The following is a 25,528-nucleotide window of genomic DNA, read 5'->3' as shown; positions in this document are numbered from 1 at the left end:
TCATTGGTATCAGATGACAAAACTATATTTGTTGGAGATCCCACATCGACTAGAGATGAGAGCCTTTCATAGTATATAAGTGGGTGCAAACCTCATCTCATTGAGCCGATTTTATGGGGTTGAGTTAGGCTTAAAGTCCACTTCGTAATATGGTATCAGAGCCATTTTGAGCCTATCCTAGCGAGTGTTTGTGTTGGGCCTATCGTGCCACCCGCTATCGGGCCTCTATCGGACCACCCATAATGTATAGTCCCACGCACGAGTTGGCAGTCTCGGCGTGAGGGGGGTGTGTTGGAGATCCCACATCGACTAGAGATTAGAGTCTTTCATAATATATAAGTGGGGGCAAACCTCACCTCATTGAGCCGGTTTTATAGGGTTGAGTTAGGCTTAAAGTCCACTTCGTAATAATATTTTCTAAATTGAAAGAGTTGACCCTCATTTCTTCATTTTTCTTATTCTCATTTTCATTCTTTGTGTAATCCACTATAGTTATATCTTCATATCACCACATTCCAAATTGACCAGAACTTGCTCATCATAGCTTCAATCCCAATTTCATGGCTAGTCTTCCTCAAACACAATGTCCCTACTAATCATAGTCTTTTTTGCTCTTAGGTCAAAGAGTCTATATGCTTTAGACTTCTCACTTACTCCAAAAAAGACACATGGAAAACTCTTATCTTGCAACTTAGTTCTCTTATCATGTGTATGCACATGTATCACACATCTAAGCATCATGAAGTGTTCAAAAATGGCTTGTTTCCACTCCAAGTTTTTAGATGGGTCACATTCTTCACAATTAGAGTAGGAATTTTGTTTAAAACATATGTTGTCCAATTCACAACTTTAGGCAAAAAATCTTGAGAATCTTCTTCTCAGATAACATGTATCTAATCATATTCATAACGGTTTGATTCTTCCTTTCAACAATTATGTTATGTTGTGGTGTCTAAATTGTTGTCAACTGCTACTTAATTTCCTACTTCTTTTAAAATTCATTAAACACTTTATAAAACAACCAGATTCCTTATTAGATTATGAGTTCTTTTTTAGGTTCAATGATTTTGTCGTCCTTAAATATGTATAATAATTTTTGTAAAGTCTTTAAATATATCAAAATTTAAAATCAATCCCAAAAATAAAATTCATTATTCACTTAGTTCTTAGGATGTATGAAGTTTTAATTACATGACATATTATATGAAATACTACCTTTCATGTAGGTGCCTGTCACTTATATAGAGATAAAACTGAAATATAATCAAACTTAATACATATTATTTAAATAATTTTTAATTTTTATTCAAACAAGTCATTTTTTCTCTCGTTCTATGTCTTCTCTCCTCTTCCTATTCTTTCCTTGTTTTAATTTATTGTTTTTCTTTAGAAATTGTTATATGTGAAAACATGCTCTTCTATAATTTTGAAATTTCTTAGAAACTTAAAGTGGATTTTACAATCTAACTTTGTCATTTATTTTTGTAGTGGTTTTGTTTCAGCTTTAAAAGTGACTTCCGCGTAGTTTTTACGAGGGAAGTTTGATGTTTTTTAATTTATTTTTTTAGGTAATTGCAAATTAGAATTTTATGAAGTTGTTAGAGTTGATGACGAAGTTGGGAAAATTTTGAGTTTTTGGATTGTTTTTTGGAGTTTAAATATTGGTGGTGGATGGTGATGCGATTTAGTTTTATAAAGTAGGTGATATTGTATTATTGAGAATATTAGAATTTGGAATTGGAATAATAATGATGATGGGTTAGGAGAATGTTTGGGTAGAAAGAAGAAAGAGGAAGATGAAAACAAAATATTTGAAAAAAAAACCTATTTAAATCGTATATAGATAGAATTTAATTATATGTTAAATTTAATAGCTCTAAACATTTTCAACTTTTCTTTCAAGGAATTAAAATCGTAAAATTAATCTCGACTTTTACATTTTCTTATAAAAATATTAACTCTAAATTTCTTTTTCGTATTTGTGTGAAGGATGTAAAAGATTATTTAACGAAAAGATGTGGCCACAAGAAAGTTCTATCCTTGTTTCTTCCGGATTCCTATCAAATTCCAAACATCATATCAATTTTCAAAACACTTTTTATTTTATTTTTTAAATGATTTTTGAATTATCTTTTTTCAAAAGTTTTTCAAAACATTCTTTCCAGAATTTAACAAATGTATTTCTTGAAAAGATTTTCTGAAAAAAATAAATTTGGAATAAAATTTTCAGAATTTATATAATACATTTTTTTAGAATATTTTTATGAAAAAAATTTCTAAGAGCAAATTAGATGGAACATTTTATGTATTTGATAGGGGTACAAGAAGAATTTTAATGGATTTAGGAAGAAAAACCCTTATACTAACTAGTCAAATGCTTCCTATTTTATAAGACTTTTTTGTTCTGCAACTCTATAATTACTAACTGCATGCTTATAATTTGTAAAATGATCCTTTTACCTTTTGTGTAAGCTACTTTTAAATTATTTGTTTTGAAAAAAATTTAAAACGAATTTTTTAAAATTCCAGGAAGATGATTTTATAAACAAAATTTCAAGAATTTCAAGAACATGATTTTCAGAATAGGATTTCTAAAACATGTTTTTAAAAATATATGAATTCCAGAAAACTTTCTAGAACAAAATTTCAGAAAATTTTGAGAGGCGGTGGCATGGTGCGGTAAGCAAAGGTATTTTTATCTTTTTCTGTATAAGGGTGCAATTAGTAATAATAGGGATGCAAGAATATAGTCTTTTATACTCATTGACCTTTAAGGGTTCTTTTTCACACAAAAGAACGATTACTTCAGTATAATAGAAAATAAATTACTAGTGATAAATTTTACTAAAATATTCTTTCTTACTCACTTTCTGTGGTTTCCCTGTTAAATATTCCAAGATATTTGTATTTATTTAAAAGTAGAATTGAAATAAAGACTTTAATATTTCATCAAAAACTGAAAACATCAATCAAAATACATATTTTTTAAATTTTAAATGACAATTAATGTGAAATGAAGAGCATAATTACTAACTAATATCTAGGAAGGATACAAATAATAATAAAGCTAACACATCACTGTCATGTTTAAAGTAATAAATAGTCCTTTTGGTTCATCTTAATAGCCAGTGAAAAAGTGTAAAAGAAAAGGCGAATCTGGGCAGTACTAAAAAATTATGGAGATTCACACTCAAATTATAATATTTACACATACCAATAGGTATGGTACTTCTAAAGTTTCTAGAATGCTCCTTATCACTGCACTGATTATCATTCTATATGCTAATTTAATCTTCCTTGTCACCTGGTTTATACTCTTTGCTTTCAGCTTCTGAAACTGAACTGCTTGGATCATCTTCTTGAACTTGATTTGGTACAGGATGGTATTCATCATCTTTACTGAAGGTCTGAATAAGTATCAGTACTGCCACAACAAAAACAATGATGTATACCATTCTAATGTCAAAAGACCGATGGATAAATTGCATCAGAGAAGGTCCACTAAATGTTTTATTTATGGTTCTTCCTTCCCTATACCCTTCCAGAAATTTAGAGATTTTAGTTGCCTGATCCTCCCCATCAATGCTTTCTGAATCAACAACCTGAAAAATCATTTAAAAAATGACATTGCATACATATGTACACAAAAATCAGCAGATTGATGTCTATAGGACCTTGATATGAACAAATAATTCATGTTACCGTGCATTAATTTAACGGTGGAAAGATGTATCTGAAAGTTTTGAATGAAACAATGACATTGATAATATATCATAGACCAATGCCTTTCAATTCTTCATAACTGATGAGTACAGTTCATAGTTTATCTGGAAGACATATATTATATGAAAGATTTTTCTAACACAACTCCATTATATTGAAGTTACTAAAACATAACAGTGAAACTAGTACATATTCAATAAAAGCTCCATTTGACAGTATGACGGTACGTTCCCTTGAGATATATACAAAAATCTTGAGAGGAAGAAAGGTAAGATGTGGAGAAGATATTTGATTCATTTGAACAAATTTTCCAATAAACACTTGCCCCAAATAGGTATTAAAACCCATTATGAACATACAACAAGATTGATAACACTTCAACATCCCAAATTGGTTTGAGTTACTAATTTTAATAAATTTTCCAACAATCACTTGCCCCAACTAGTTTGAGTCATTATTTTTTTTAAAGATGGTAGAAGTATGTAAAATCCCATCAACATCGTCAACCTTAAAAATGAAGAACCAATATAGGCTAGTTCATGACATTCAGGTGAAATATCACAAAGCAACCTATCAACTGATGATCAAAGGAGAAACAGATTTATAGCAGTAAACAGAAGCATTTAGTATGCTCACAAATCCTCACCAAAAAAGCAAGACACCCCATATTTTTAGGACACTAATTTTGAAATGCTGGGTTAGTAGGAATGTGTAACACATGGCAAGAGGCAACCCATAATCTTATTCTAGTGTATCCCAGCTATAAATGAAATAAAGTTTAAGCAAATTAACATAGGGATATTAAGTTCCAGGTATTTTTAACACCAGGGAATCTCAATGCACACTTCTATTTTAGATTCAATGTCAGAATAGGAGTTTTCTCCAGCTTCACAACTCATCTTGAAAATACACAAGTATATAAATATAGGTTCAAATTGCTAAAAGAATAAACATGCAAGAGAAGAGTATCAGCACGTGAAGACAAACTTAAAACTAGGCATGTAAATAAGAGTACAAGACAACGAGGGTCCAAACTACACATCATTTAGAGAATTAGAATTTGATGTACTAAAATAACTTTTAAAAGTAAAGACCATAGACTTACCGAAAGGTAATCATCACTTTTATCCCAAACGACCATTTTTGGTAGTTTGGTACTAATATCAAAATTTTCAGCAAATTCTTCCATCTGTTTTACTCCAACATAACCAAATACTAAGTCACGATTAGCAGATGCAGCAGCCTTCAATAACTTAGTCAGTTCTCTTGATCTTTCTTCATCTTCATCCTCAACAATTGTCAAAACTATTTTCCTACCATCTGCTTTCACCAACTTAAGTGTTTCGTAGGATACAGGCACAACCAAAGGAATCAGGTTTTGTCTAACAAAATCTTCCAAAAATTCATCTGCTTTATGAAAACAAACATTATTCATCAAATGATTCCTACAATGCTATATTAAACTTTAAACATTTAAAGAGTATACAAACAAAAACAAAAACATTCCAGCATAGAACAATGCGGGAGAAGAAAAAACAAAAATATGACACTTAATCCAAGAAGTGCTACGAGCTTTGGACATCATAGTAACTTCTAGTCACACCCACACGAAAGGCATTCTTGATTAATAGCTAACATTTAAGCTCAGATTTATTTTTAAAAAAAAATCACTGAAGTGTTTGAGTTCAAACTTCAATTCTTACCAAGAATAAAAAAAAAAACTCTCAAATGAAATCACTGTGTTAAGCTTAGATTTCAACTTCAGTCAAATTTCCTTGGTAATTTCTTCATACCTTATTCACGGTCTAGACAAAGAAACCAAAGGCAGAAATACAAAAGGATGCCATAAAAGTTACCTTATCCCACAAAAATTGCAAAGATGAAGACACAGCATCAACTTTTATTATCATTCCACTCAAGTAAAATGCAAACATCTTAAAACACTAGAGACTGGGAAATACGAAAAATGTCTTAGAGTTTAATTCTCTCTTAGCCGATTCATTCATTTATAAGGAAACTTACATCAGTAGTGAAATAAAAAAAATATGATGATCTACACATAGATGTAGATAGGTGATACAAAGGATAAGTTAACTTATTCTAACAAGTTAACTCTTTTACATAAGCAATTCTGACAAAAAGCAGAGCTTAGTTCCATAGATATATACAATTTTTATGCCTCCAGAACCTGGATAGTGGTGCTATGCACTCCAAATTCCAAATAGCCAAACAGACCCAAAAGTAGCAAAATAATTACTCCAAAGCTTCCAAAATATCTTAAAATGTGATAAAAGATTATTTAATGACTACAAGTTCTGTATCCACGGGGAAACAAACCTGACTCTTCAGAAAGAAACAGTGCGACTTGGGGCTAAATTGTCACTCATGGGTATCAGATCAAGTACTTCCTCCGTTCCTATATACAAGACCCTTTACTAATTGCCTGTTTCATTAAATATTTTTCCCTAAAGTACCATCAATTAATTAACAATAATAAATGCTGGAAATTAATGAGACAAACTCTTTATCCCTGTTAATAGGATTGGAGAAAATAGGTACCCAAAAACCATTATTCTCTCTCAATATTTATGAATTAGGTGAGAAATATTTAAGAGGACAGAAAAAGATTATTAATTTAAAAATATTAAGAGTAATTTTAGAAGAACATACAAATTTAAAGTAAATAACTAAATTAACCAATTTTCTTAAAGGTCGTGAATTACTTGAAAATGTATTCTAAATAAGGACTGAGGGAGTATTTAATAATTAAATACAACTAATTAGGCACAATGGATTTGTTATGGATGATTATAAATACTAGACTAATGATTTTTTATTCTATAGAGACACTCACCAAATACCAATATCTAAATAAGGTGTGACAAATAATCAAGTGAAGTCAGCACAATCACAAAATATAGTGTTTAAACATCATTATTGGGACTCCATGTAGCAGCTTTAGCATTACGAGAGTTGGTCTTTGACAGGAAGACGGTTCCTCTTTGACCAAGTAGTTAGAGTTTGATCCATGACAACACCATTCTTGACTCTTCAAACTGAAGTAAAAACTTCAGCACAAGCACAAGATAAAATGAGGATTTGCATTATCCATGCTTTAAGCCCAAAGGGATCTTGTATGAAGAGGTGTATTAGATACTAAGGTATATAAAAATCATTCTAGATTCTCTACCAAGCGGCTTCAGCTTTTAGGAAAATTAACCTGTGACATACACTAACAGGTCTCGGTCCATCAAGCCTTTTTACCAAGACAAGCTGTGTTCAACAGTGTGTGAAGTCTAAAAACCATACTTAGAGAAAATAGTAGAACAAACAAATCAACTACCGTTGTCTATGTTTATTAAAAATGTAAACGAACCAACATTTCACTATCAAAGCAGCACATATTCTAGGATGTCAAATTCAACTCAAAGGCATGAATCTTTAGGAGAAGTGAAGATGGACTAAGTAGCACATAAAATAACTATACACGATAACCTCGATTATCGAATATCAACCAACCTTCAAAGGGTCCATAGAATGTGTTCCTCTCACTGTACTGTGGATTCAGGGAAACCAATGCAGGAATCTTATCAAAGTCATACAATACCATGAGATCCTCTGAAAAATCCTTTGCCACAGAAAACCATGCCTGTTTCTTGTACTTTATGCCAAACTTTTCTATTAGCATGTTGTTCAAACCAAAACCTATAAAAACCGGGAAAAAAGTGCCAGCTTCTGCAACGAACGTATTCACAGCGGAATCTGAATCCAGAATGGAAACATCAGAAGCAGCAAACTTCTTCAGATATCTAACAAGTAAATCTGCCTTCCTTGGTCCACGGTATTCTGTGGGGATGCCATGATTAAACAGCAAAATGGTTGGATATGCACTACGAAACAGAATAGAAGTATTGTGAGTTCATTCATGACATACAAGCATTTGTCTCCTCAATTGCTGAACCAAAAAGTAACACTTATATGTCATAGTTATTGAGAAACAAAGTCAGCTCCATCAAGCCATATAACTCTTGGGCCGCAGAAACATACCTGACATCATATTTTTTTCCAAGGCGGGTATGCTTGTCTGCATCAACTTTTGCAATGACTATGGGTTTGTTCAAGGTTGCAAGTACAGGCGCAGCTGCATCTAACTGCAAGGGAGAAAACCACAGCTATTATCTCACACAAGCAGCAACGACAACAACAACAAGACTTATCCCACTAGGTGAGGCATTATCCTCACAAATAAATGCAACATAAAATGACACTCGTCAATCTCTCGTCAAGCAAAATTAAACATGAAGTGCAATGTAGTATAAAACTCACATCACAAGTCAATTACTATCTCAGAGATCTTGACAAAGTTCACACATAATAGAAACAAGCAGCGCTGCTGCAACATTTAAAACCAACACTCGTCGAACAAACCACTAAAGAAAAAAAAAATGAGCAACATGCTTGAGATGTACTGTCCATCAATATCAAAACGAGGAGCCCTAATAACACACTAGAAACAACAAAATCATGACTGAAGTTCATTCCCACTTATTAAATAAGGAGTGAAACCCACAAAATTTTGCAATTTCAGATAGATTTCAACCAATAGCAGAGTGTTAGAAACAGTACATCAAAGAGTGTCCTGCTGGCATTTCTCTTATCAAGATACATATGCTTCCATAAATACATTACATACTATATTGTCAAGCAAAGGGAAATAAAAAGAGAATTATGAAAGAGTTTGAAATCAAAAGGAAAACTTGAAGCGACCCATGAAAGAAGGGTATAGTGGGCACCCACCTCGGGAGCAAGACGCTTGCAGTGACCACACCAGGGAGCGTAAAAGTCAACCAAGATGTTATCAAAGGAGGCTATGGCGGAATCGAAGTTGGACTCGTCCAAAATCAAAACCCTTCCATCCACCGAAAATGTCTCAGCTTCACCAGGCCAAAACTGGATCAACAACACAACACTTAAAACAACCGAAACCCTCATCCTCATGTTCTCTCGTTAGTTTGTGTCGGATCCCAACACGACACGACCCAACACAACACTTCCAACTCTGTTCTCCGCCTTTCAACTTTCTAACCACTATTTCCTACTTTGCATGCTTAATTTTCATTTCTCACGGATCAGATCGGATCACATAATGGGATTGGATCAAAACTTAAACTTAATTTCACTTTACTATTCAAAATATGACCTTACCATGGCTGGTTCGGTACATGAGACGTGACTAAAGTAAACTCCCTCGGAATTTCTATTAAATTTAGATATTGTGTGTACAAATTAAGTTATACAAATGATAAATAAATTAAAATTAACAAGTGTTTTATAATATATATTTTTTTATAAAATAAAATTATCTTGATAGAAAGTATGCAAAATATATTAGTTCAAGTCAAGAAAATTTGTTGTTGGTTACTTTTTTTCTCTAAACGTAAGGTTTAATATATTTCCACACATTTTCCTTGATTCGTATATAAAGAAAATACCGTCGTGTAAAAGGGGACGTATTAAATCAGATTGGACCAATATAAAATTACTCAAACTTCACTTGTAATATCATAAATTTTCGAAAGATCAAACCCAACCTATTGTTCTTTAACACAGATTATGTAGGTAAAATAAGGATATTTTGGTTTAGAAAAAAAATAAAACAAGGAAAAGAAAAGTAAGATGATATTTTTAAAAATAATTTAATATGGAAGAAAATAAAAAAGAGAAGAATAAATTTTTTTTTGTCTTATTTGAATTTTATAGAAGGTGAAAGAAAAAAATGTTTAATGAAATAACACATATTTTATAAAAAAACAATCTTATTTATTTTTTCTTAACTTCATCTTCCTTGCCTCACTCTTGTTTTATATGTCGTTCAAGCTTTCCGTCATGTCACTTGAAAATGTTGACTTTTGTGAATCTCTATATGTTCACTGATAGTGGATGATCCGATCTAAGAAGGTTTTGAATTACATAATTTAGAACCAGTTTTAAATTTTTCTGTACATTCTAATAATGTATTTTTGTGTCTAGAAATGCATTCCAGAATGTAAAATCCATAATGTATTAAGACATTTTGGATTGCACAATCCAAAACATAATACATCTTTAGATCTGGAGATGCATTCCAGAATGTGCAATCTGAAATATCTTATATATTATGAAATGGAAATTCCATAACACATTTACAGATTCAAAAGTGTTGAGTGTGAAGTCATGACCAATTGGGTTAAGCTGACTAGACACCATGTTTTAGTGAGTCAGCTTAATTATTGTGTCCCATTTATAATCTCTATTTAAGAGATCTTTGTGCTTGTAATAAAATATGTTAAGTCTTATGTTGTTTATTTTCTGCAGTTGATTTGTGATTGTGTGTTGCTTCCGCGTGCGTTTTTCCCCATCAAAAAGTACATTTTAGATTGTGCATTATGGGTTGTATTCAAGCATTCAGGATTGTACATTCTCCAATGCATTTTTGGATCTGAAAAGGCATTAATGATTATTAAAGAATATGGATACAAGAGTTATAGAAGGATGCTAATATTAATTTTGTCTTTTTTAATTCTTAGTTGTTTATCTTTATAGAGGTGAATGACCTTTATTTTGTCTTTCCACAATGACTGCAAATTTTGGAAGTATACCCTCTTCCATAGCTTCCTATTTCGTATCCACCACCTTTGTCATAGGTTGTAGCATTGTTTTTATAACTTCCTTTGCTAGTAGGAATCATTGTCTTGGATTGATCACCAAAAAATTGCCTCTCTTGTTGTGTAACGAGAGAGCAAACTCTATTCAATGATGAATTATCTGATGAACTAACATGTTAAGGTGAACAAAGATCTTGTGAGGGGTCAACAACTTTACCCATGGATAAATGTAGCAACCAGAGCTCTGATAGCATATTATTTAATAGAACATAGATGAACAAAAGAGAATAGAGATGAACAAAAGAGAACAGAGATGAACAAAAGAGAACAAAGATGAACAAAAGATATGAGAAATAGTCTGAATATATACAAGCAATAGACTCATTCTAGGTCTAGCTAAAGAGAGAAAGAATCAATCAATAAATACTAGAATCATAACATACATAGACAAAAAGAGAAACAACTAAGAATTAGAAAAGACACAATTAATATTTAACATCCTTCTATAACTCTTGTATCCATATCCTTTAATATGGATTGTAAATTCAAAATTATTTTTTTTTCAAAAATAGTTTATTAATAAAGAAATTTTGGCAATTATGTATAGAACTAGAAGTGATACATCTTAAGGCAATCTAGATAGAGACCAATAACATAGTTCATAGAAAAGCTCATAAAGAAGTTTTCATTGACATTAGTGGTGATGTCTTGCATGAAACTACAGGAAGACTTGATGAGCAACAAGGATTCCTGATAGACCTTCTGACATGCATTAAGACTGTGGGAGATTGACATAAGAAATAAAACCTTCAATTAATGACATTATGTTTGCTCATTTATTATTTTTTATAGTTATAAACATTGATATATTTATTTTAGGATTGAGAGGAATTAAAACTGGCATCACATGGACACAAGTTAAGTAAACTTGGGATCCCTCAACCATAGATCAAGGTTGTCGTGTTTAACTTTGGATTATTGTTTTAGTAAAACATCAATTATGAGACTGCTGATAAGGGTCTCATATCAACCTTTATGAAAAAGTGACATCGGGACACCAACATTTTTCACCTTCTCATTGGTTAGATGACCATCATGTTAGATGATGTGTCTGTGTTGCTATATATCCCATGGAACAATTTTGTGGATGTGTAACGTTAGATTTCACATCATACATTGTTCGTAAAGCTTCTTAAATTGGATTTGGGTGTGACAACATAGTTGAGGCATCGTGGTGCACATGTCAGGCTTAGTTGGCAATGAAAGGTCTATGAGAAATATTACGTCGACCAAAGGTGGGGGTTTGGAGCTTGAGTTTATTTGTTGCATCTTGTGAGATGCCCAATCTTTATAGATCAAAGTGCAACATCTATTAATATGTCATACTTGTAGGTGTTTAGTAATTTGTGCATGTGTGATGGGTACTCATGGGGTGCTGCTACACTCATCCACATGTCTCACCAGTCAAGAAATGTATGCTTTGTGCACAAAAAACAATTTGGTAGTTATATCACGCTTTTGCAAGTAAATAATATACATTATCTGAACCACTTAGATTTATGTCCAATTAAATACATGAATATTGTATTCTTCAAATTGCAACAAGTCTTAATATATGAGAACTTTCCAAGAATGGGAAAAAAGGATATGAATCCCCAGTATTAAGAGGTTCACCCTTCGTCTGCGTGATACATATATATGTATAGTTGACATTGTACACATTTATTTAAATGGTCTCACCCATAATGGTATGATCTACAATTCTTACAAAGATCATTGTTACAGTAGATCATTCAAGTTGATATTGATGTTCTTCAGATACATCTGTATGGATAGTGCATTCATTGTCATTTGTCCAAGCGTGTCTTGTAACAATATGAATATTAGCAAACGGTTCATCAACCTTTTGTTGCATATGAGGACGATGTTGTGGTTGTAATAGATGATAAGTTGTTGCACTTTACCAACCACCTTGTCACGGGTGTGATATACACATTCATCTATGTGTGCAGCCGGATACATACGTCGATTCATATTTGTTGCACTCCTACATACTTCATGGGATGAAGGAAGATTGACCGTCAGCTGCATAGTTCAGATGATGATAAGACATGACTTACGTTAGAATGAGTAATTTAGCTTTTTATATATCTTTATTTATCATAATTATTTATTTCAATATATTCAGTAACTCATGTCAATTCACTGAAAGCAAGACATATTCAGGATGATTGCCAACATCCAGTAACACATGATTAACAGTAGGCATGTGAGAGAATCTAGAATGCACTATAGCTGGCCCATGACATCACAAATAAGAGGATAGTCTACAATAAACGTCCACATGTTATTTGCGACGTGACCAGACATAGTACCTAGATACTTCTCTTATGTACTTAGATTTTTCCTTATCTTAAGTTTCAAATTATATTGTACATTAACTTTAATTTATAGAAATATTGTAATTATTTAATTTATGAAATTTTTTTATTATTAATAAAAAACAATTCTGCATTAAAAATATATAAGTTTTGTATAAAAAAAATTAAATTCTATATTAAATAAAATTTATTTTATGTTAAAAAATATCATATTGTCTTAATAAAAACCTTAAAACATAAATAAAATTTTTAAAAATTTATATTCAAGAAAGTACAATCTAAAATATATATGCATTCTGAAATACAAAATACATATCTCAGATTGTATATTCTAAAATACATATTCTTATATGATAAAATTGAAAAGTTAATCTTTATAGAGAAGCAACATGAATATATGAGGGTGCAAAATGCAATTACCCTAGTAAAGTGGAAGAATTTGGATCCAAAATGTTAACGAGAACCCAATTTACATTAGCCTTTTTTCAATAAAAGTAACATAATTTTGAACTATATGTATAAGGCCTTTGATTTGAAAAACTTATTATTGAAAATAAAATTCAGTCAAAGAGTTTTAAAATAACTATTTTAAGAAGTTAGACAGCCAAATTAAAACAAATGAATAATAACTCTTAGTTCACTAATTAAATAATCTAGATTCATAAATTTGTATTTATATAAATTTACAAAGATGTAGACACAAGTTATATAAATAAGTGAAATATAATTTTAATCTGCAAGACCTGGAGAATAAGTGAAATAGAATAAAATTATTTAAATATTTAACAATAGTACACGAGAATTATTTCATTCTATTATTATCTGAAAAGAGGGAACAGAATTAATTGAAATAAACAATATTCATTTCAACAGATTAGGATGAAATTTGCAAATACAAAATAGTAAGCAAAAGAATTGTTATTGTTATATAATATAAAGTCCATATTGGAAGAGAAGGAAATCAATATTAAACAAACAAGAGAAGCAATATCCATTGTTTATGTTTCATTTCTGTTTTTTTTATAACTTTTATAAATAAATAAATAAAACGAAATAACTTTTCCTTCCACTCATCCCTCCGCTACTGCCATCAATATGCATCCACCACCACCACCCAAAGTAACTTCATCCAAAATGTAACCTTTGGGGCTACGGTATTGATGTCGTTTTATTACTATCACGACACAATGGTTACTTGACTCCTAATAGGAATATAAATACCATTGAACAAGATACAGGCTACCAAAACAAGGCTATGAGATTTTCACCCATTCTAGCACAATTAGCAATAAATAAATAATTATATTTTACCAGGGCGTACATTTACATCCTAAAAGTCAGTAGGAACTGCTTCCGCCTTTATAAAAGTTGCGAGTGTCTGAGCAACTTCAAGCAAAGAATGTTTGAAGCATTCCCGGTATCATCTCAAGTCACAGCCAGCTGGGTAAGTTTCCTTCATCCAACGCAGGTTCTCTCAATCCAAAAAATGAGAGGGAATATACAATCGATATGGCAATCAACCTCACTGCAACTTAGCACGCTTAGAATTTGTTTCTCTCAACCATTCAATGCAATCCTCTGCAGTTCCAGATGGATGGGCAAGTTGCCAAGCCATTGCTTTATCCAGCTGCAAGTGAAAATGAAAATCTCAAATTTCAAGGCAGCGAATGAAAATGCATTATAAACCAAACAAAGTATTTGACTTACCCACTCCTTTACAAGAGGTCCTCCTTTAAGCTCTAAGGTATTCATAACATCTTTGCCATTGATCAATTGTTTGACGTCCCATACCTTCTCAAGGCCTGCTATCCACGAAAACGTGTTAGTTAAAAAATGTAATTTGAGGCATAGCAAACTACTTGAGTGGCGCCAGCAGCATACAAAATAAACACACCTCTTGTCAAACACGCTTTTGTGCCACATGATAAACAAACAATCATGTCTTTTTTCCCTATTACCCTAGCAGTTTTTTGTTTATAATTTTCTAGTGTAAACTATACTTTGTACCACAATATAGTTTCATTCTCATTGAAACAGACAGTCACTTAAAACAGCCGCAGGCTTGCAGCATCAGGGGCAAGTGCAAAGTTTTCCTATACTAGAAGAAAACTTCCAAATTCCAAATCCAAAGGAAAAATAAGAAAAGGATGATTACCCAAATGAACATTCAATTATTCAGATCAAAGGAACACATATGACAAGTTCAGATATAATACAAAAAGAAATAGAATTCAACTGCTCTACAAGGACAGGATAATTTGTATGAATATAGTTGACAAACAAGTATTTGCCTTCTTAAAAAGATATAAAGCACAAAAACAAGAAGGTACTGAAACTAAAAGTTAAGACATCACAAAATAGACAATTGAGACACTAGGCTCACCGAGTTTGGTTATAGAATTATCCACAGTATTAAACAGGTCTCTTCTTTTGTCCAGCAGCGAGGGTCCATCTTCAATGTCAATAGGATGTAGTATAGTGGATATCAACAGTGCAACTCGCCAAAAATCTTTGAGCTCTCTCAAGAGAAACCCTAAATGAAAAAAATATAAAAAGCTCAGCCATAACAGATACAATTCATAATGCACAATAGCTTAGCATTAACTTCCTATACAAGCATATGGAAGAGCAGGCAAAAATCGCACACAATGCAGTATCACAACATTGAATTCAGCCATCATATTTCAAGGAAAACCCTAAACTTCTGTTTCTTTCTTTTATTGACACAATCTAGTGAAGTGCTTAAAAACTTTTGATGTCTTCTTAAAAGGTAAAGTATGACTGCAAAAGAAATATAAGGAAATATGGGCTGTAGGCTTTAGTTACTTTCTACTACAAATCCAATAGTACAATTGAAACTGCAACATCCGGAAACATAAAAAACTACTGTCTACAGCACAATATGTCAACATGAAATGACTATAAATGAAGATTAAGGTCAACAATAGATATTTGTCATTAAACAACTATGCCAAAAAACTTAAGCTACTATATTAATGTTTAGCATGTCCCTTTACTAAAAAGCCATTTGGGCTTGGGACATGGACAATGCCCAGGCCTGGCTGCCATGCTCTGGAATTTAACCTTTTTATTAGAAGAATGGGAAACAGAGATTAAAATCTAGACCATTTGGTCATAGAGGCTCACTGTGATTACCATGTCATGCCATGAACAAACGATTCCAAAAAGCTTAAGCTGTTCGGTGAAGGTCCATAAAAGGTTCTATATTAGATTTTTAACAATCCAAAAACAGCACACTGCAAATGCAAAACCTTGGTGGCAAAGCAAGAAAACTATACCTGTCAGTACCCTGACTCTAGAATAGACAGGGACATCAACCAAGTCTCCCATCCAATCATGATCCACAACTTGGACATCTTCATCAGATGCAAGACAAGGGAACAACGACAAGAATTTATGTGATGCTTGGTGTAAGTTAAGCACCTAGATTTTGAGGAAAAAATGCAAATATCAATACAAATTATCAACAAGAGTCAATAATACAAAAAATAAGTAACATTATAAAAGTAATTATACATCCTTTGGATCTTAAGAAGGCTAAAAAGAAAGAAAACTGACCGTTTCTGCATCCTTAGCTTTCCGTTTAAGTGACTCCCGGATAATATGATTGACAACAGGAATCTATAATTTAGAATCCAATATAAGGCTATTGAAGCAACATTTTATTTGAAATATAATTGAATGAATAGACACATGGTACAATGATCAGATGCAGCAAATATATTAGTCTCCATCTTAAGGAGAGGAGGAATTGAGACGAGCGCAAGACAACTGTCCAAATTGATGAACACAGTAACTAACTTTTAGATCAAGGCTTGACTGGCTAAGCTCCACTCAAATAATTATTTTTAAATGCTTTTTTCAAACTAGAAGTGCCTGCAATCTGCAATGCAGGTACTAAGACAATATTGTCTTATTTTCTAGTTTAGAAGAAGAAAGATAACTTTATTTCATATTCATTCAGATTTACAGAGATTGAGATTTATATGCAGAGTTGGTTAGGGATTTTCAAACCAGTCAGTTTACAATTCAAATTAAACAAAAAAAAAAAGATAGATACATCAGGAAAAACTAAACAGAAAAGACAAGAATGAGATCGCTATTGTAAGGGTTATAGGATTCATTAATCTGAAATATCCCTAAAAACTTCCACAACCTCCCCTCAAGTTAGTGCATACATATCCAACACGTCCAATTTGCTTACAAGAAATTCAGAATTAGGGTAAAACATTCAACTGGTTAGAATGTCTGCCAACTGTTGGGAAGCTAGAACAGATGGCATACAAATAACTCCTCCATTAACCTTTGATAACTGGCATACAAATAACTCCTTCACAAAACAACAACATATTGTGCTAGATGTTTAAACTACTAAATTCAAATCCCAGAGCTCATAGTTACTTGCCGCTTAATGTTGACAAATCACAGATAGTACTAGCATGTAGAAAAAGTCTTGTTTATATACCTTCTTTGCTTTCTTTTCTTTGTAAGTGGTATTTCTAAGAGGTAGAAACAAAGCAGCACAAAGTGCTAACCTTTTTTGTTCAGCCTAAAATACATAGAGAAAATGTGTATCAGCACATAAGATACATCCCCTAGACTCATAAGCAAATGTTTGGTAGACTTAAATATAAAAAAATTTAAATTCCCAAAGCATATTTAATACTACTATTAAAAAATACCGTTACCTTGAAATCAAAACATCCAACTAAATAAATACAAATGAGGGTAATTTAGAAAAGTTAGAAAAGCACCTCTATTGTATAAAACAAAAATATTAAATTAACTCACCTTTTATTCTTAATGAATCTGAAAATAATTAAATTTGCTTATATTTGAGTCTAGAGGTAGTACACTGCTAAACAAACATAAAGTGATACAGGAGTAGCCATGCAACTCCTACTAGAAAAGAATAAAAAGAACAAAAGAATACATGGCAAAAATTAATCTTCCATTTATTACTTACAGTAAAAGTTGACTCTCCAAGTAAATGAATAAGGTTCCAAGCGGTTTGCAAGCAAGAAATGCAAAGCCTGGAAAAAATTTATAAAATAATTGATCAGCATGACCCACGAAATATCATGCAAGAGAATAGTAAAAAATAACAATTAAGCATAATGATAAGGTTTACATAGAGAAGTAAGAAATGAGAGTAAGTAGGTTCTCAAAAATACCAGATTGATATAAGGTATATATAATACAGGATATACCCAGAGTCACTCACTTCATACAAATAATCAGGTCAACTATTAGCTGTATATTGCCGTTACCAGCTAAGATAAATAAGGTTTCTAACCTAAAAATCATAATATTCTTACAGCATGGATGAAAGATCTTGAATTTGCACTGGACTGAACTCAAACCTCCAAAAGCTAGCTCATGAGGTGAGGATTACCCAAGCCTTAAAAAGCTTTATTTTTAGCCAGCCATATCTATAGGTGAGTAGCTTTTTTACTAGGACAAATGAATGGCCCAATATTAAATTTATGATAAACTCTTGTAACATCTTTAGGGTCTCAACCTCAACAGCTATCTCATGAAGTGAGGTTTGCTCAAGACTTCCTATATATGTTGGCTAAATAGAAATATCCATATTATATATGAGGATTCAATAACTAGTTGACAGAAAAAAGAAAAATAATTATGCCTTCCGTACATGCATAACAGTAGATACACATACACTTGTGCACATTTCAAAAGGTATACTGTTTCAAATGTGAAATTCATCACAAATATCAATCTTTTTTTTATCTTTCTATTAACTGCTTCTTTGTTTTCTGACAAAGTGGCAATAATATCCAGCTAATTCCTACTCTGTACAGAAGATGTAAATAAAATACTCAGTATTAATGGATTTGCAATCATTACGCACTTTCAACCCACAAAGAAACAATTTTTTTAATCTATCTACAAACAATACCTTTCACATCCATCTGAAATAGCAGGTTCGAATTCAGGAGGAAGACTGAATACAATCCAAAATAGTGTCAGATCACAAATATAAGTCATTGCTTTGACAGGCTGATTTCCAGATATCATAAGATCAATCTACAAACAGAGAGATAGCACAAGATTTTCAATGCTGAAGAAAAAGCACAAGTACATTCTTGTAATAAGAGGCACCAATAGCATTCCAGATTTTAAAATAACATTAAGGCACATAACTACACTAGAGTAATAGAAGAGTTAGAACATACCTCTGTTCCAATACGCTCTCTGCTAATTTTAGCAGCCAGAGCATCTTTCACATCATCACATGCAGCAGCTACTTTCAGATCTTCATCTAGGGTGAATTCAAATCTAGCACCTAGAAATAATAAAAATGTCTCTTCAATATAACAGGAGAACAAGTTCTAACTTCAAAAAAAGCAAGGGAAAAAAGATTCAGAGGATATACAAAAATAAATTGATCATGAAGATTAGAAAATACCAAATCTAATGGCTCGAAGAACTCGTAATGGATCATCAAGAAATGTGGCCTTTGGAGGTAAAGGTGTCACAATCTTTCCAGACTTAAGATCTAGGATTCCTGAAAAGTGCCAAACAGATTATTAGATGGACAAACAAGTAGCTCACAGAATCCTTGTTCAGTAAAGATCCATTCTAACCTCTCTTAGTGAAATCTTCAACCGAGTCAGTGTTGATATTGTAGAATAAGCTGCCATGCACAACTGAATCAATTTATGGAACTATCTTGTATAATGAGTACAAAAGGAGAAGAAAACTCAAACCAGCATATAGATAAAAGAAAGTTAACCAGCATAATTATTATGTATCATTCCACACACCATGAATGCTCAAATGTTAAGCAGATTTTTTTTTTAATTTCTCCCAGTTTTGTACTTCTTTCTGTTTTATCCAATGATAGGTTTCATTAAAATAGTACATAGAGATACCTGTTAATTGTTAAATCTCTCCTATATGCATCCTCTTCTGCTGTTCCAAATCTTTGCTGTTAGACATGAAGCATTATTTATTCTGTTGAATTTGACAAGGATATGGAAAGGACAGCCAAAAACTCCAAATGGCAAATAAATGTTTCATCTTAGCATAAAATTAGCTAAAATATCAATAAAAGAGCAACGTACAGATGCATTGAACCAAAACAACAATAATTTTTCTTCTTTTTAAAGCATTTAACTAATTATGAGAATGCATGTATGTGATTCCAACTAAGAAGAAAATGGAAGAATGTATGTTTTAAATGACCAAACTGAACCAAAAAAACTAATAAAGAAATTTAGAAGAAAACAAAAAAAAAATGCAAATATGCAACCACAGCAGAATAGATAAATTTGTATCGAAACAAAAGACTGGGCAATAATATACCTTAGAAGGAATGCGACTATTCTCAGTGTACTCTTCACTCCGTAGGTTAACAAAATCAATCCACATATCAAACAAACGCATCCTGGCTGTTTCCAAATGTTTGGACTGGTCAGGATTGCTGCAAAAAGAAAGGATAACAATTAAAGCTTTACAGAAAAAAGTAAAAAAAAAAAAAATCAACCAAAAGTAAACAGCTTATTATATATATTTTCAAACTTGAACATTTTCCAGATCGTTAACACCAGTGACAAAAATGTGTAAACTTACTTCCTTACTCGTACTCCAGTTAAACACATCCTCCATACTCATCAAATTAAAAATCTAATATTAAATTCAACTTTCAGTTACAAAAACTTGCTTAATAAATTATGCGAACAAGTTTGGAAAAAACAAAAAGTGAAAGCCGTGCTGTGATTTCTTCGAGTTAGACCTCAATAATCTAATACTATATCTAAACACATCATTACTTTATTTCAGTTTACAATTCATCCGTATAATTCTTAGTAACGAATATCGAACATGTAGTTTCCCATTAGGTATTTTACGGCAGTAAGTTAGTATGGCCTGTTTGACAATCACAACCTAGTCCAGCAACAAGACCTGTAAAGAAACACAAAAGAAAAAGAAACAAAAAAAAACCTCTCGATGACACAAACTCCCTGTGCATCTTCGCCGATGGTCAACAAGTACTCCCTAACCTTATCCACAAACTCAGTTCCCATCATATTGTCCAGAGCGATATCGATGTCATAGCACTCTTTTCCCAGAAGCTGCAGAACAGAAAAAATCAAAAGAAGACAAGAAGAAAAACAAGGAAGGAAATAGGGCTGAAAATTAATGGAGTGTGTGACCTTGTCGCGAACCCAGCCACCGGCGACTCGGAGCTGAGTTTCGAGGTGAAAGTGGCGAAGAGTGGCGAGAAGCCTATCGAAGATGCTTCTCTCGATGTCTGAGAGGTCGATTCTATCACGGACCTGAAACGTAGACATTGGTGCGCAACCGCAATTCCGAAACGACGGCGCGGCGATTCGAACGAGGGTTTTGGCGGGACGGTGAGAGTGGAGAGGAAGAACAAGGGTTGGTGTTAATGTGTGAGACCGTGAGAGTGAAAAATTCGTCACACTCAAATTGGAAACGGGATGCGCCACAAGAAGCCTTGCAGCACTTTTCAAAGACACTCTCATCAAATGGGTTTTCTTATGTTTAAATACTCTCAAACCACTTCTCATTCGCTTCCCAGTCTCATATTATGACATGCGTTCGGCTGGGTTCTTCACCACTTTTTCAACTATCTTCATTGCCATGTCACTCATTCCACGTCACCTCCTCCCATTCACTCTCTCTCTCTCGTTTTTTTTTTCTTTTCTAAAATTAATTTAAAAAGGTTCTTATTTTTTTCTTTTTAAAACAAAATTGTTTATCCTGTTGTAGTATATTTTTATATTTATTAGAAGGTTATTAAAAAAAATACCTTTTGGTAAATTCCATTTTAAGAAAAATGCATTTTCTTTTATATATCCCAATGGCATTTGTATACATTTGTGCGAGAGGCTGTGGCAAGAAGTGGAACACTTGTTGAGGAGTGGTATTGCATGAATTGCCATGGCAAGTTCACATATGCACGACTTTCTAAGAAAAGTATACATTAACAAGAACACTTCACTGTAGTGTAGGTGGTGGCATCAACCACTTTCTATCTATCAGAAAAGGGGGAGGGAAAATAAAAAAAATAAAACAAATGGAATATGATTCATACTATTTTTCATCATCATGTGTGTTAAGCCTTTGTGATTTTGTTTCCTTTACAGTTCAAATGTTACTTAGCTAAGAGAAACAAGCAATGTGCCTCTATACAGGTCGCAAGCATCCAATGCATCTATTTCTCTCAAGCAGAGCCAAAAACTTAACCTATGTTCTTGCATTTCTTCCACCTCTTCTGCTAACAACCTCACACAATCGGCATGGCAATGTGTCAAGGCTCATGGCTCGGGTTTTTCCATAGTTTCCCAGCACACCACACCTTCTCCATGCATGGTATTCTGCATAGGCTACTGGGTCGTTAGCAACTGCCTTCACATACGAGGCCAACTCTTGCAATGAGTTGAATTTTCTACCATCTATGATTGAATGTGGAGGAACGAAATCCATGACATTTGGTGCACCAAAGTAGATTGGAACTGCACCAGAGTCCAAGGCATAGAATAACTTCTCTGTTACATAACTCTCTGTAAAAGTGTTCTCAATGGCAAGAACAAACTTGTAGTGAGACATGGCACAATGTAAATGATCCCACCATTTTGGGGTAACATTGACATCATTTGCGCATTCGGGATAAAGCGAAAGAGCTGCGTCTAGACCACCAACATTATTTAGGCACTTGCCAAATGAATGATGAGGCAGTAAGCTCAGGAGTTTCTTGGCAAGTTCATTCCTTTGAGAAAGACACCGTGATGAAGACCAATAAACAAGTATATCCTACAAATGATAAATGGGGTTATGTTACTGTGAATCCATCTTTTGTTATCTGTGATTGAATAATATATTCTTGATAAATTACTTACTCTGTTTTTATCACTGGAGACATGATAGTTTCGACCACTGTGAAAGAGTGCACCAGCATAGGTTGATTGTACATCATCCTCAGCATGATAACTAATATATATATCCTCTTCACCTGATCTATGTCGGCCAGCTTCAAGATCCATATATACACGAAGTGGTTCTCCCATGCGTCTCTGAAATAAAAAAGAAACCGTAACAAAGTGAGCAATATGCAATATTTATATGTTTTCTCAGCCAAAAAAATCCTAAAAACCATGCAAGACAACCACGCATGAGAAGCATTTGAGCAAGAAACGGTAGACAATAGAAGCACCCTTCACCACAAAAGTAAGGAGATGATTTCCTGGTGTGATTTTCAACTGCTTAAAAAAGTGCTTACTAAAGTCTTCTACAAAGATGATTGTATCAAGCTAATGAACTCAGAAAAGATAGTTGAAACTGTAAGCATGTCTTAACCAGATTTTAAAACACCTAAACCTCAAAGGAATACATGACTTCATATATATATGGCAGTGTAGATATTATCACATCACATTCATACCACCAAATAAATTACGCCTGGTTTCGTGTTTATTTTGTTTTGGTTATATTTTGTATTTTGAGACGGAAGGATCACGTTTCATGAAATAGAATACTTTGAAAACAACTAAACTAAAAGGCATTTTAGTTGTTGACTTACTTAAATCCGATCCCTCAGAACAGAACAATAAGTTAAAACCAGGCTCACAGTTAAAAATATTGAAGAAAAATGAACCCAGCCACAGCCCAAATGGAAAAAAGGGAAATATAATCACCAAAAGAATTTTTCATCACCTATAGTTGCAGTTAGTTAAGTTGTGCAAGGAACCAAGAAGAACTTCTTCTTGCTATTATTAACCCCAGAATGGTAGAGACACAAAGGAACAAAAATGGAAATGTAGCCGTTTTGCTTAAAAGAAAAGGAGCTATTTTGCTATTATTAGCTGCTTTTACCTCTATGCAGCATTCCTAAATAAAATGCATTTCCAACACATAGCAAACAATTACAAAGCTTTCTAGAACAACTACACGAAATCATGATGAATAAATGATGTCGCCAGATCCTACCCTAGCAAATAGTTCTTGCCATGAAATCATTTTGCCAGATATCTATTATATGCTACGACTAGCTTAAGTTCAATAAAAAAGGACTTTAACTCAGTTTTTGAGGCTTCACACAAAATCTCAAATTCAATATCTATTAACCCAATCTTCACACAAAGGCCACATCATACTTCCAGATAACACTGCTTAGAAATGATAACAGAAATGCCTAGGCTTGTTTGTTTTAAAGTAGGGTAGAGTTGATTTTGATAGAATTAATTTTGAATAAGTGAACATAATTGGAATGTGTTTTGATTAATCTCAGATTCTCAGTCATAGATTTTCATTGGAAAGTGCCAGACTTAATATTATAATTTATAACACCAAAACAAACAGGCTTAGTAAAATAATCTGCCTTCCAAGGTGCGAAGGCACAACTTAGGAGAGAACCTTTCAAATTGAAATGTTATTTCCTTCTAGTTATTGACCAACTGTTCCCCATATGTTCTCATAACTTTCTAAAAATCAGATCAATTTAGCTGTTTTTTCCAAAAAATAGTGACAGTCAATGATTTGTGAACATCTCCTTCTATGCTAGCATATTAACACACCATATGTCACAGATCTACTCCAATATCGAATCTTCAAGAGCAATCCAAGATAGATCATATGAAATTATCCCTATCTTGATCCAGTCGTGAAAACTGAAATAAGAAATGACAACCAAGTTTCAAAAGAGCCAACCACAAAGCAGGGATCATAAATCGAACTCTCAGCAATGGCAGGGTATGATCACCCAGATGATTCTACCCGAGATAAAACACCATTCATGTCCTTAATACATTCTCATTTTCCAATCAAAATGCGATTTTGCAAACAAAACTAGCACATCCATTTGCATTCCTACACATTCCAAACAACCATTAGAAGCAAAAACCCACCTGAACCGGAGGCGTGGTCGTTTCAAACAGCAAGGCATCAGGCTTGTCGGCGAGAACAGGCGATTTGGTCCACAAGCAGCTCAACCCACAAGTGCACGAATACAAGTTATCCAAGTTATCAGGAATCCAAGTCCACCCTTTGACCAAGACACTAACATGGTTCAGTTTCAACCCCGCACAGTTTCCAATCTCCTGCAAAGATGCGACCTTTGACTGGTTTAAGGGCACCCCGTTTGGTTTCTCTTTGAAGCGTGCGCAACCCACTTGCGAGTCCCATTTCCTGAAGGCCCCCACCAGATCAGTGAAGGGTTCAGCAGCCTGCGGCGTGATGGGGCGGCTAATGGGAGGGAAAGAGGAGGAGACGGAGGGGAATTGTAGGAAGCCGGAGAAGAAGAGGAGGAAAAAGGTGAAGGTGAGCATGATAGTGATGGCGAAGGTGTTGATGGGTTTGGGAGGGACTGGCATGGTGGTTCTATCCCTCTTTCGGAGAGAGAGAAGACATGGGAATGACTGGGTCGCAGTAAACGATCACGTATCAGTTGTTTCTTCTTATTCTTCTTTAGTCTCACGTTTCTATGAATCCGTTTGGTGAATTTTTCAGGTCTGGATGAATTTTACATTTTCACTTGCACTAAGAAAGTGACACAATTATTATGAAATTCTCAGAATCATTGTACTTTATCAAAAGAAAATCTTAGTTTTTCCGTAATTTAAATTGGAAAAGTGGGTTTCTTCTGATTGGTTTACTTTTTTAAAAACAAACACTATCAATAATTTTTAAGAGCAATGTTAAGCTAAGTATTTTACATAAACATTCTAGTACAGGAAATGAAAAATTAACTTTCACAAGCTGAAAAACATGTTA

At 33.2% G+C, this 25,528-nt stretch overlaps 3 protein-coding genes across 3 annotated transcripts; all 3 read right to left on the bottom strand.

Moving 5' to 3' along the window:
• Nucleotides 1-3,056: 3,056 nt before the first annotated feature.
• On the bottom strand, nt 3,057-9,006 carry LOC137827752 (protein disulfide-isomerase 5-2). The gene is made up of 5 exons (XM_068634043.1): nt 8,521-9,006; nt 7,771-7,874; nt 7,243-7,613; nt 4,829-5,130; nt 3,057-3,602 (listed from the first exon to the last, which is right to left on the bottom strand). Exons 1-5 carry the CDS (start codon nt 8,719-8,721, stop codon nt 3,288-3,290), a joined length of 1,293 nt encoding a protein of 430 aa, XP_068490144.1. The 5' UTR covers nt 8,722-9,006; the 3' UTR covers nt 3,057-3,287.
• Nucleotides 9,007-13,648: 4,642 nt separating this feature from the next.
• Nucleotides 13,649-21,359, bottom strand: LOC137827777 (tRNA nucleotidyltransferase cca2). The gene is made up of 15 exons (XM_068634094.1): nt 20,950-21,359; nt 20,738-20,868; nt 20,099-20,216; nt 19,666-19,721; nt 19,378-19,427; nt 19,200-19,298; nt 18,967-19,076; nt 18,690-18,817; nt 17,736-17,802; nt 17,235-17,318; nt 16,328-16,390; nt 16,048-16,192; nt 15,132-15,281; nt 14,456-14,550; nt 13,649-14,375 (listed from the first exon to the last, which is right to left on the bottom strand). Exons 1-15 carry the CDS (start codon nt 21,325-21,327, stop codon nt 14,271-14,273), a joined length of 1,779 nt encoding a protein of 592 aa, XP_068490195.1. The 5' UTR covers nt 21,328-21,359; the 3' UTR covers nt 13,649-14,270.
• Nucleotides 21,360-21,828: 469 nt separating this feature from the next.
• LOC137827778 (alpha-(1,4)-fucosyltransferase) lies at nt 21,829-25,318 on the bottom strand. Its single transcript, XM_068634095.1, has 3 exons — nt 24,664-25,318; nt 22,660-22,833; nt 21,829-22,573 (listed from the first exon to the last, which is right to left on the bottom strand). The coding sequence occupies exons 1-3, from the start codon at nt 25,126-25,128 to the stop codon at nt 22,007-22,009; spliced, it is 1,206 nt and encodes a 401-aa protein (XP_068490196.1). The 5' UTR covers nt 25,129-25,318; the 3' UTR covers nt 21,829-22,006.
• Between the last annotated feature and the right edge of the window lie 210 nt (nt 25,319-25,528).

Source organism: Phaseolus vulgaris, chromosome 7 (assembly GCF_000499845.2).
Source record: "Phaseolus vulgaris cultivar G19833 chromosome 7, P. vulgaris v2.0, whole genome shotgun sequence".
NCBI lineage: Eukaryota > Viridiplantae > Streptophyta > Magnoliopsida > Fabales > Fabaceae > Phaseolus > Phaseolus vulgaris.
Note: the sequence above shows the minus strand (reverse complement) of the source record. Positions and strands in the feature narration are given on the sequence as shown.

Coding starts and splice junctions, on each gene's coding strand:
- LOC137827777 (XM_068634094.1), bottom strand. CDS start 21,327: ATGAGAAGTGGTTTGAGAGTATTTAAACATAAGAAAACCCATTTGATG. Junction 20,869..20,949: donor GTGGCTGGGTTCGCGACAAG/GTCACACACTCC, acceptor TCTGTTCTGCAG/CTTCTGGGAAAAGAGTGCTA. Junction 19,299..19,377: donor TGAAGATTTCACTAAGAGAG/GTTAGAATGGAT, acceptor GGCACTTTTCAG/GAATCCTAGATCTTAAGTCT.
- LOC137827778 (XM_068634095.1), bottom strand. CDS start 25,128: ATGCCAGTCCCTCCCAAACCCATCAACACCTTCGCCATCACTATCATG. Junction 22,834..24,663: donor CGACCACGCCTCCGGTTCAG/GTGGGTTTTTGC, acceptor TTTTTATTTCAG/AGACGCATGGGAGAACCACT. Junction 22,574..22,659: donor TCTCCAGTGATAAAAACAGA/GTAAGTAATTTA, acceptor TATCATTTGTAG/GATATACTTGTTTATTGGTC.
- LOC137827752 (XM_068634043.1), bottom strand. CDS start 8,721: ATGAGGATGAGGGTTTCGGTTGTTTTAAGTGTTGTGTTGTTGATCCAG. Junction 7,614..7,770: donor GGAAAAAAATATGATGTCAG/GTATGTTTCTGC, acceptor TCTGTTTCGTAG/TGCATATCCAACCATTTTGC. Junction 3,603..4,828: donor AAAGTGATGATTACCTTTCG/GTAAGTCTATGG, acceptor ATGATTTTTCAG/GTTGTTGATTCAGAAAGCAT.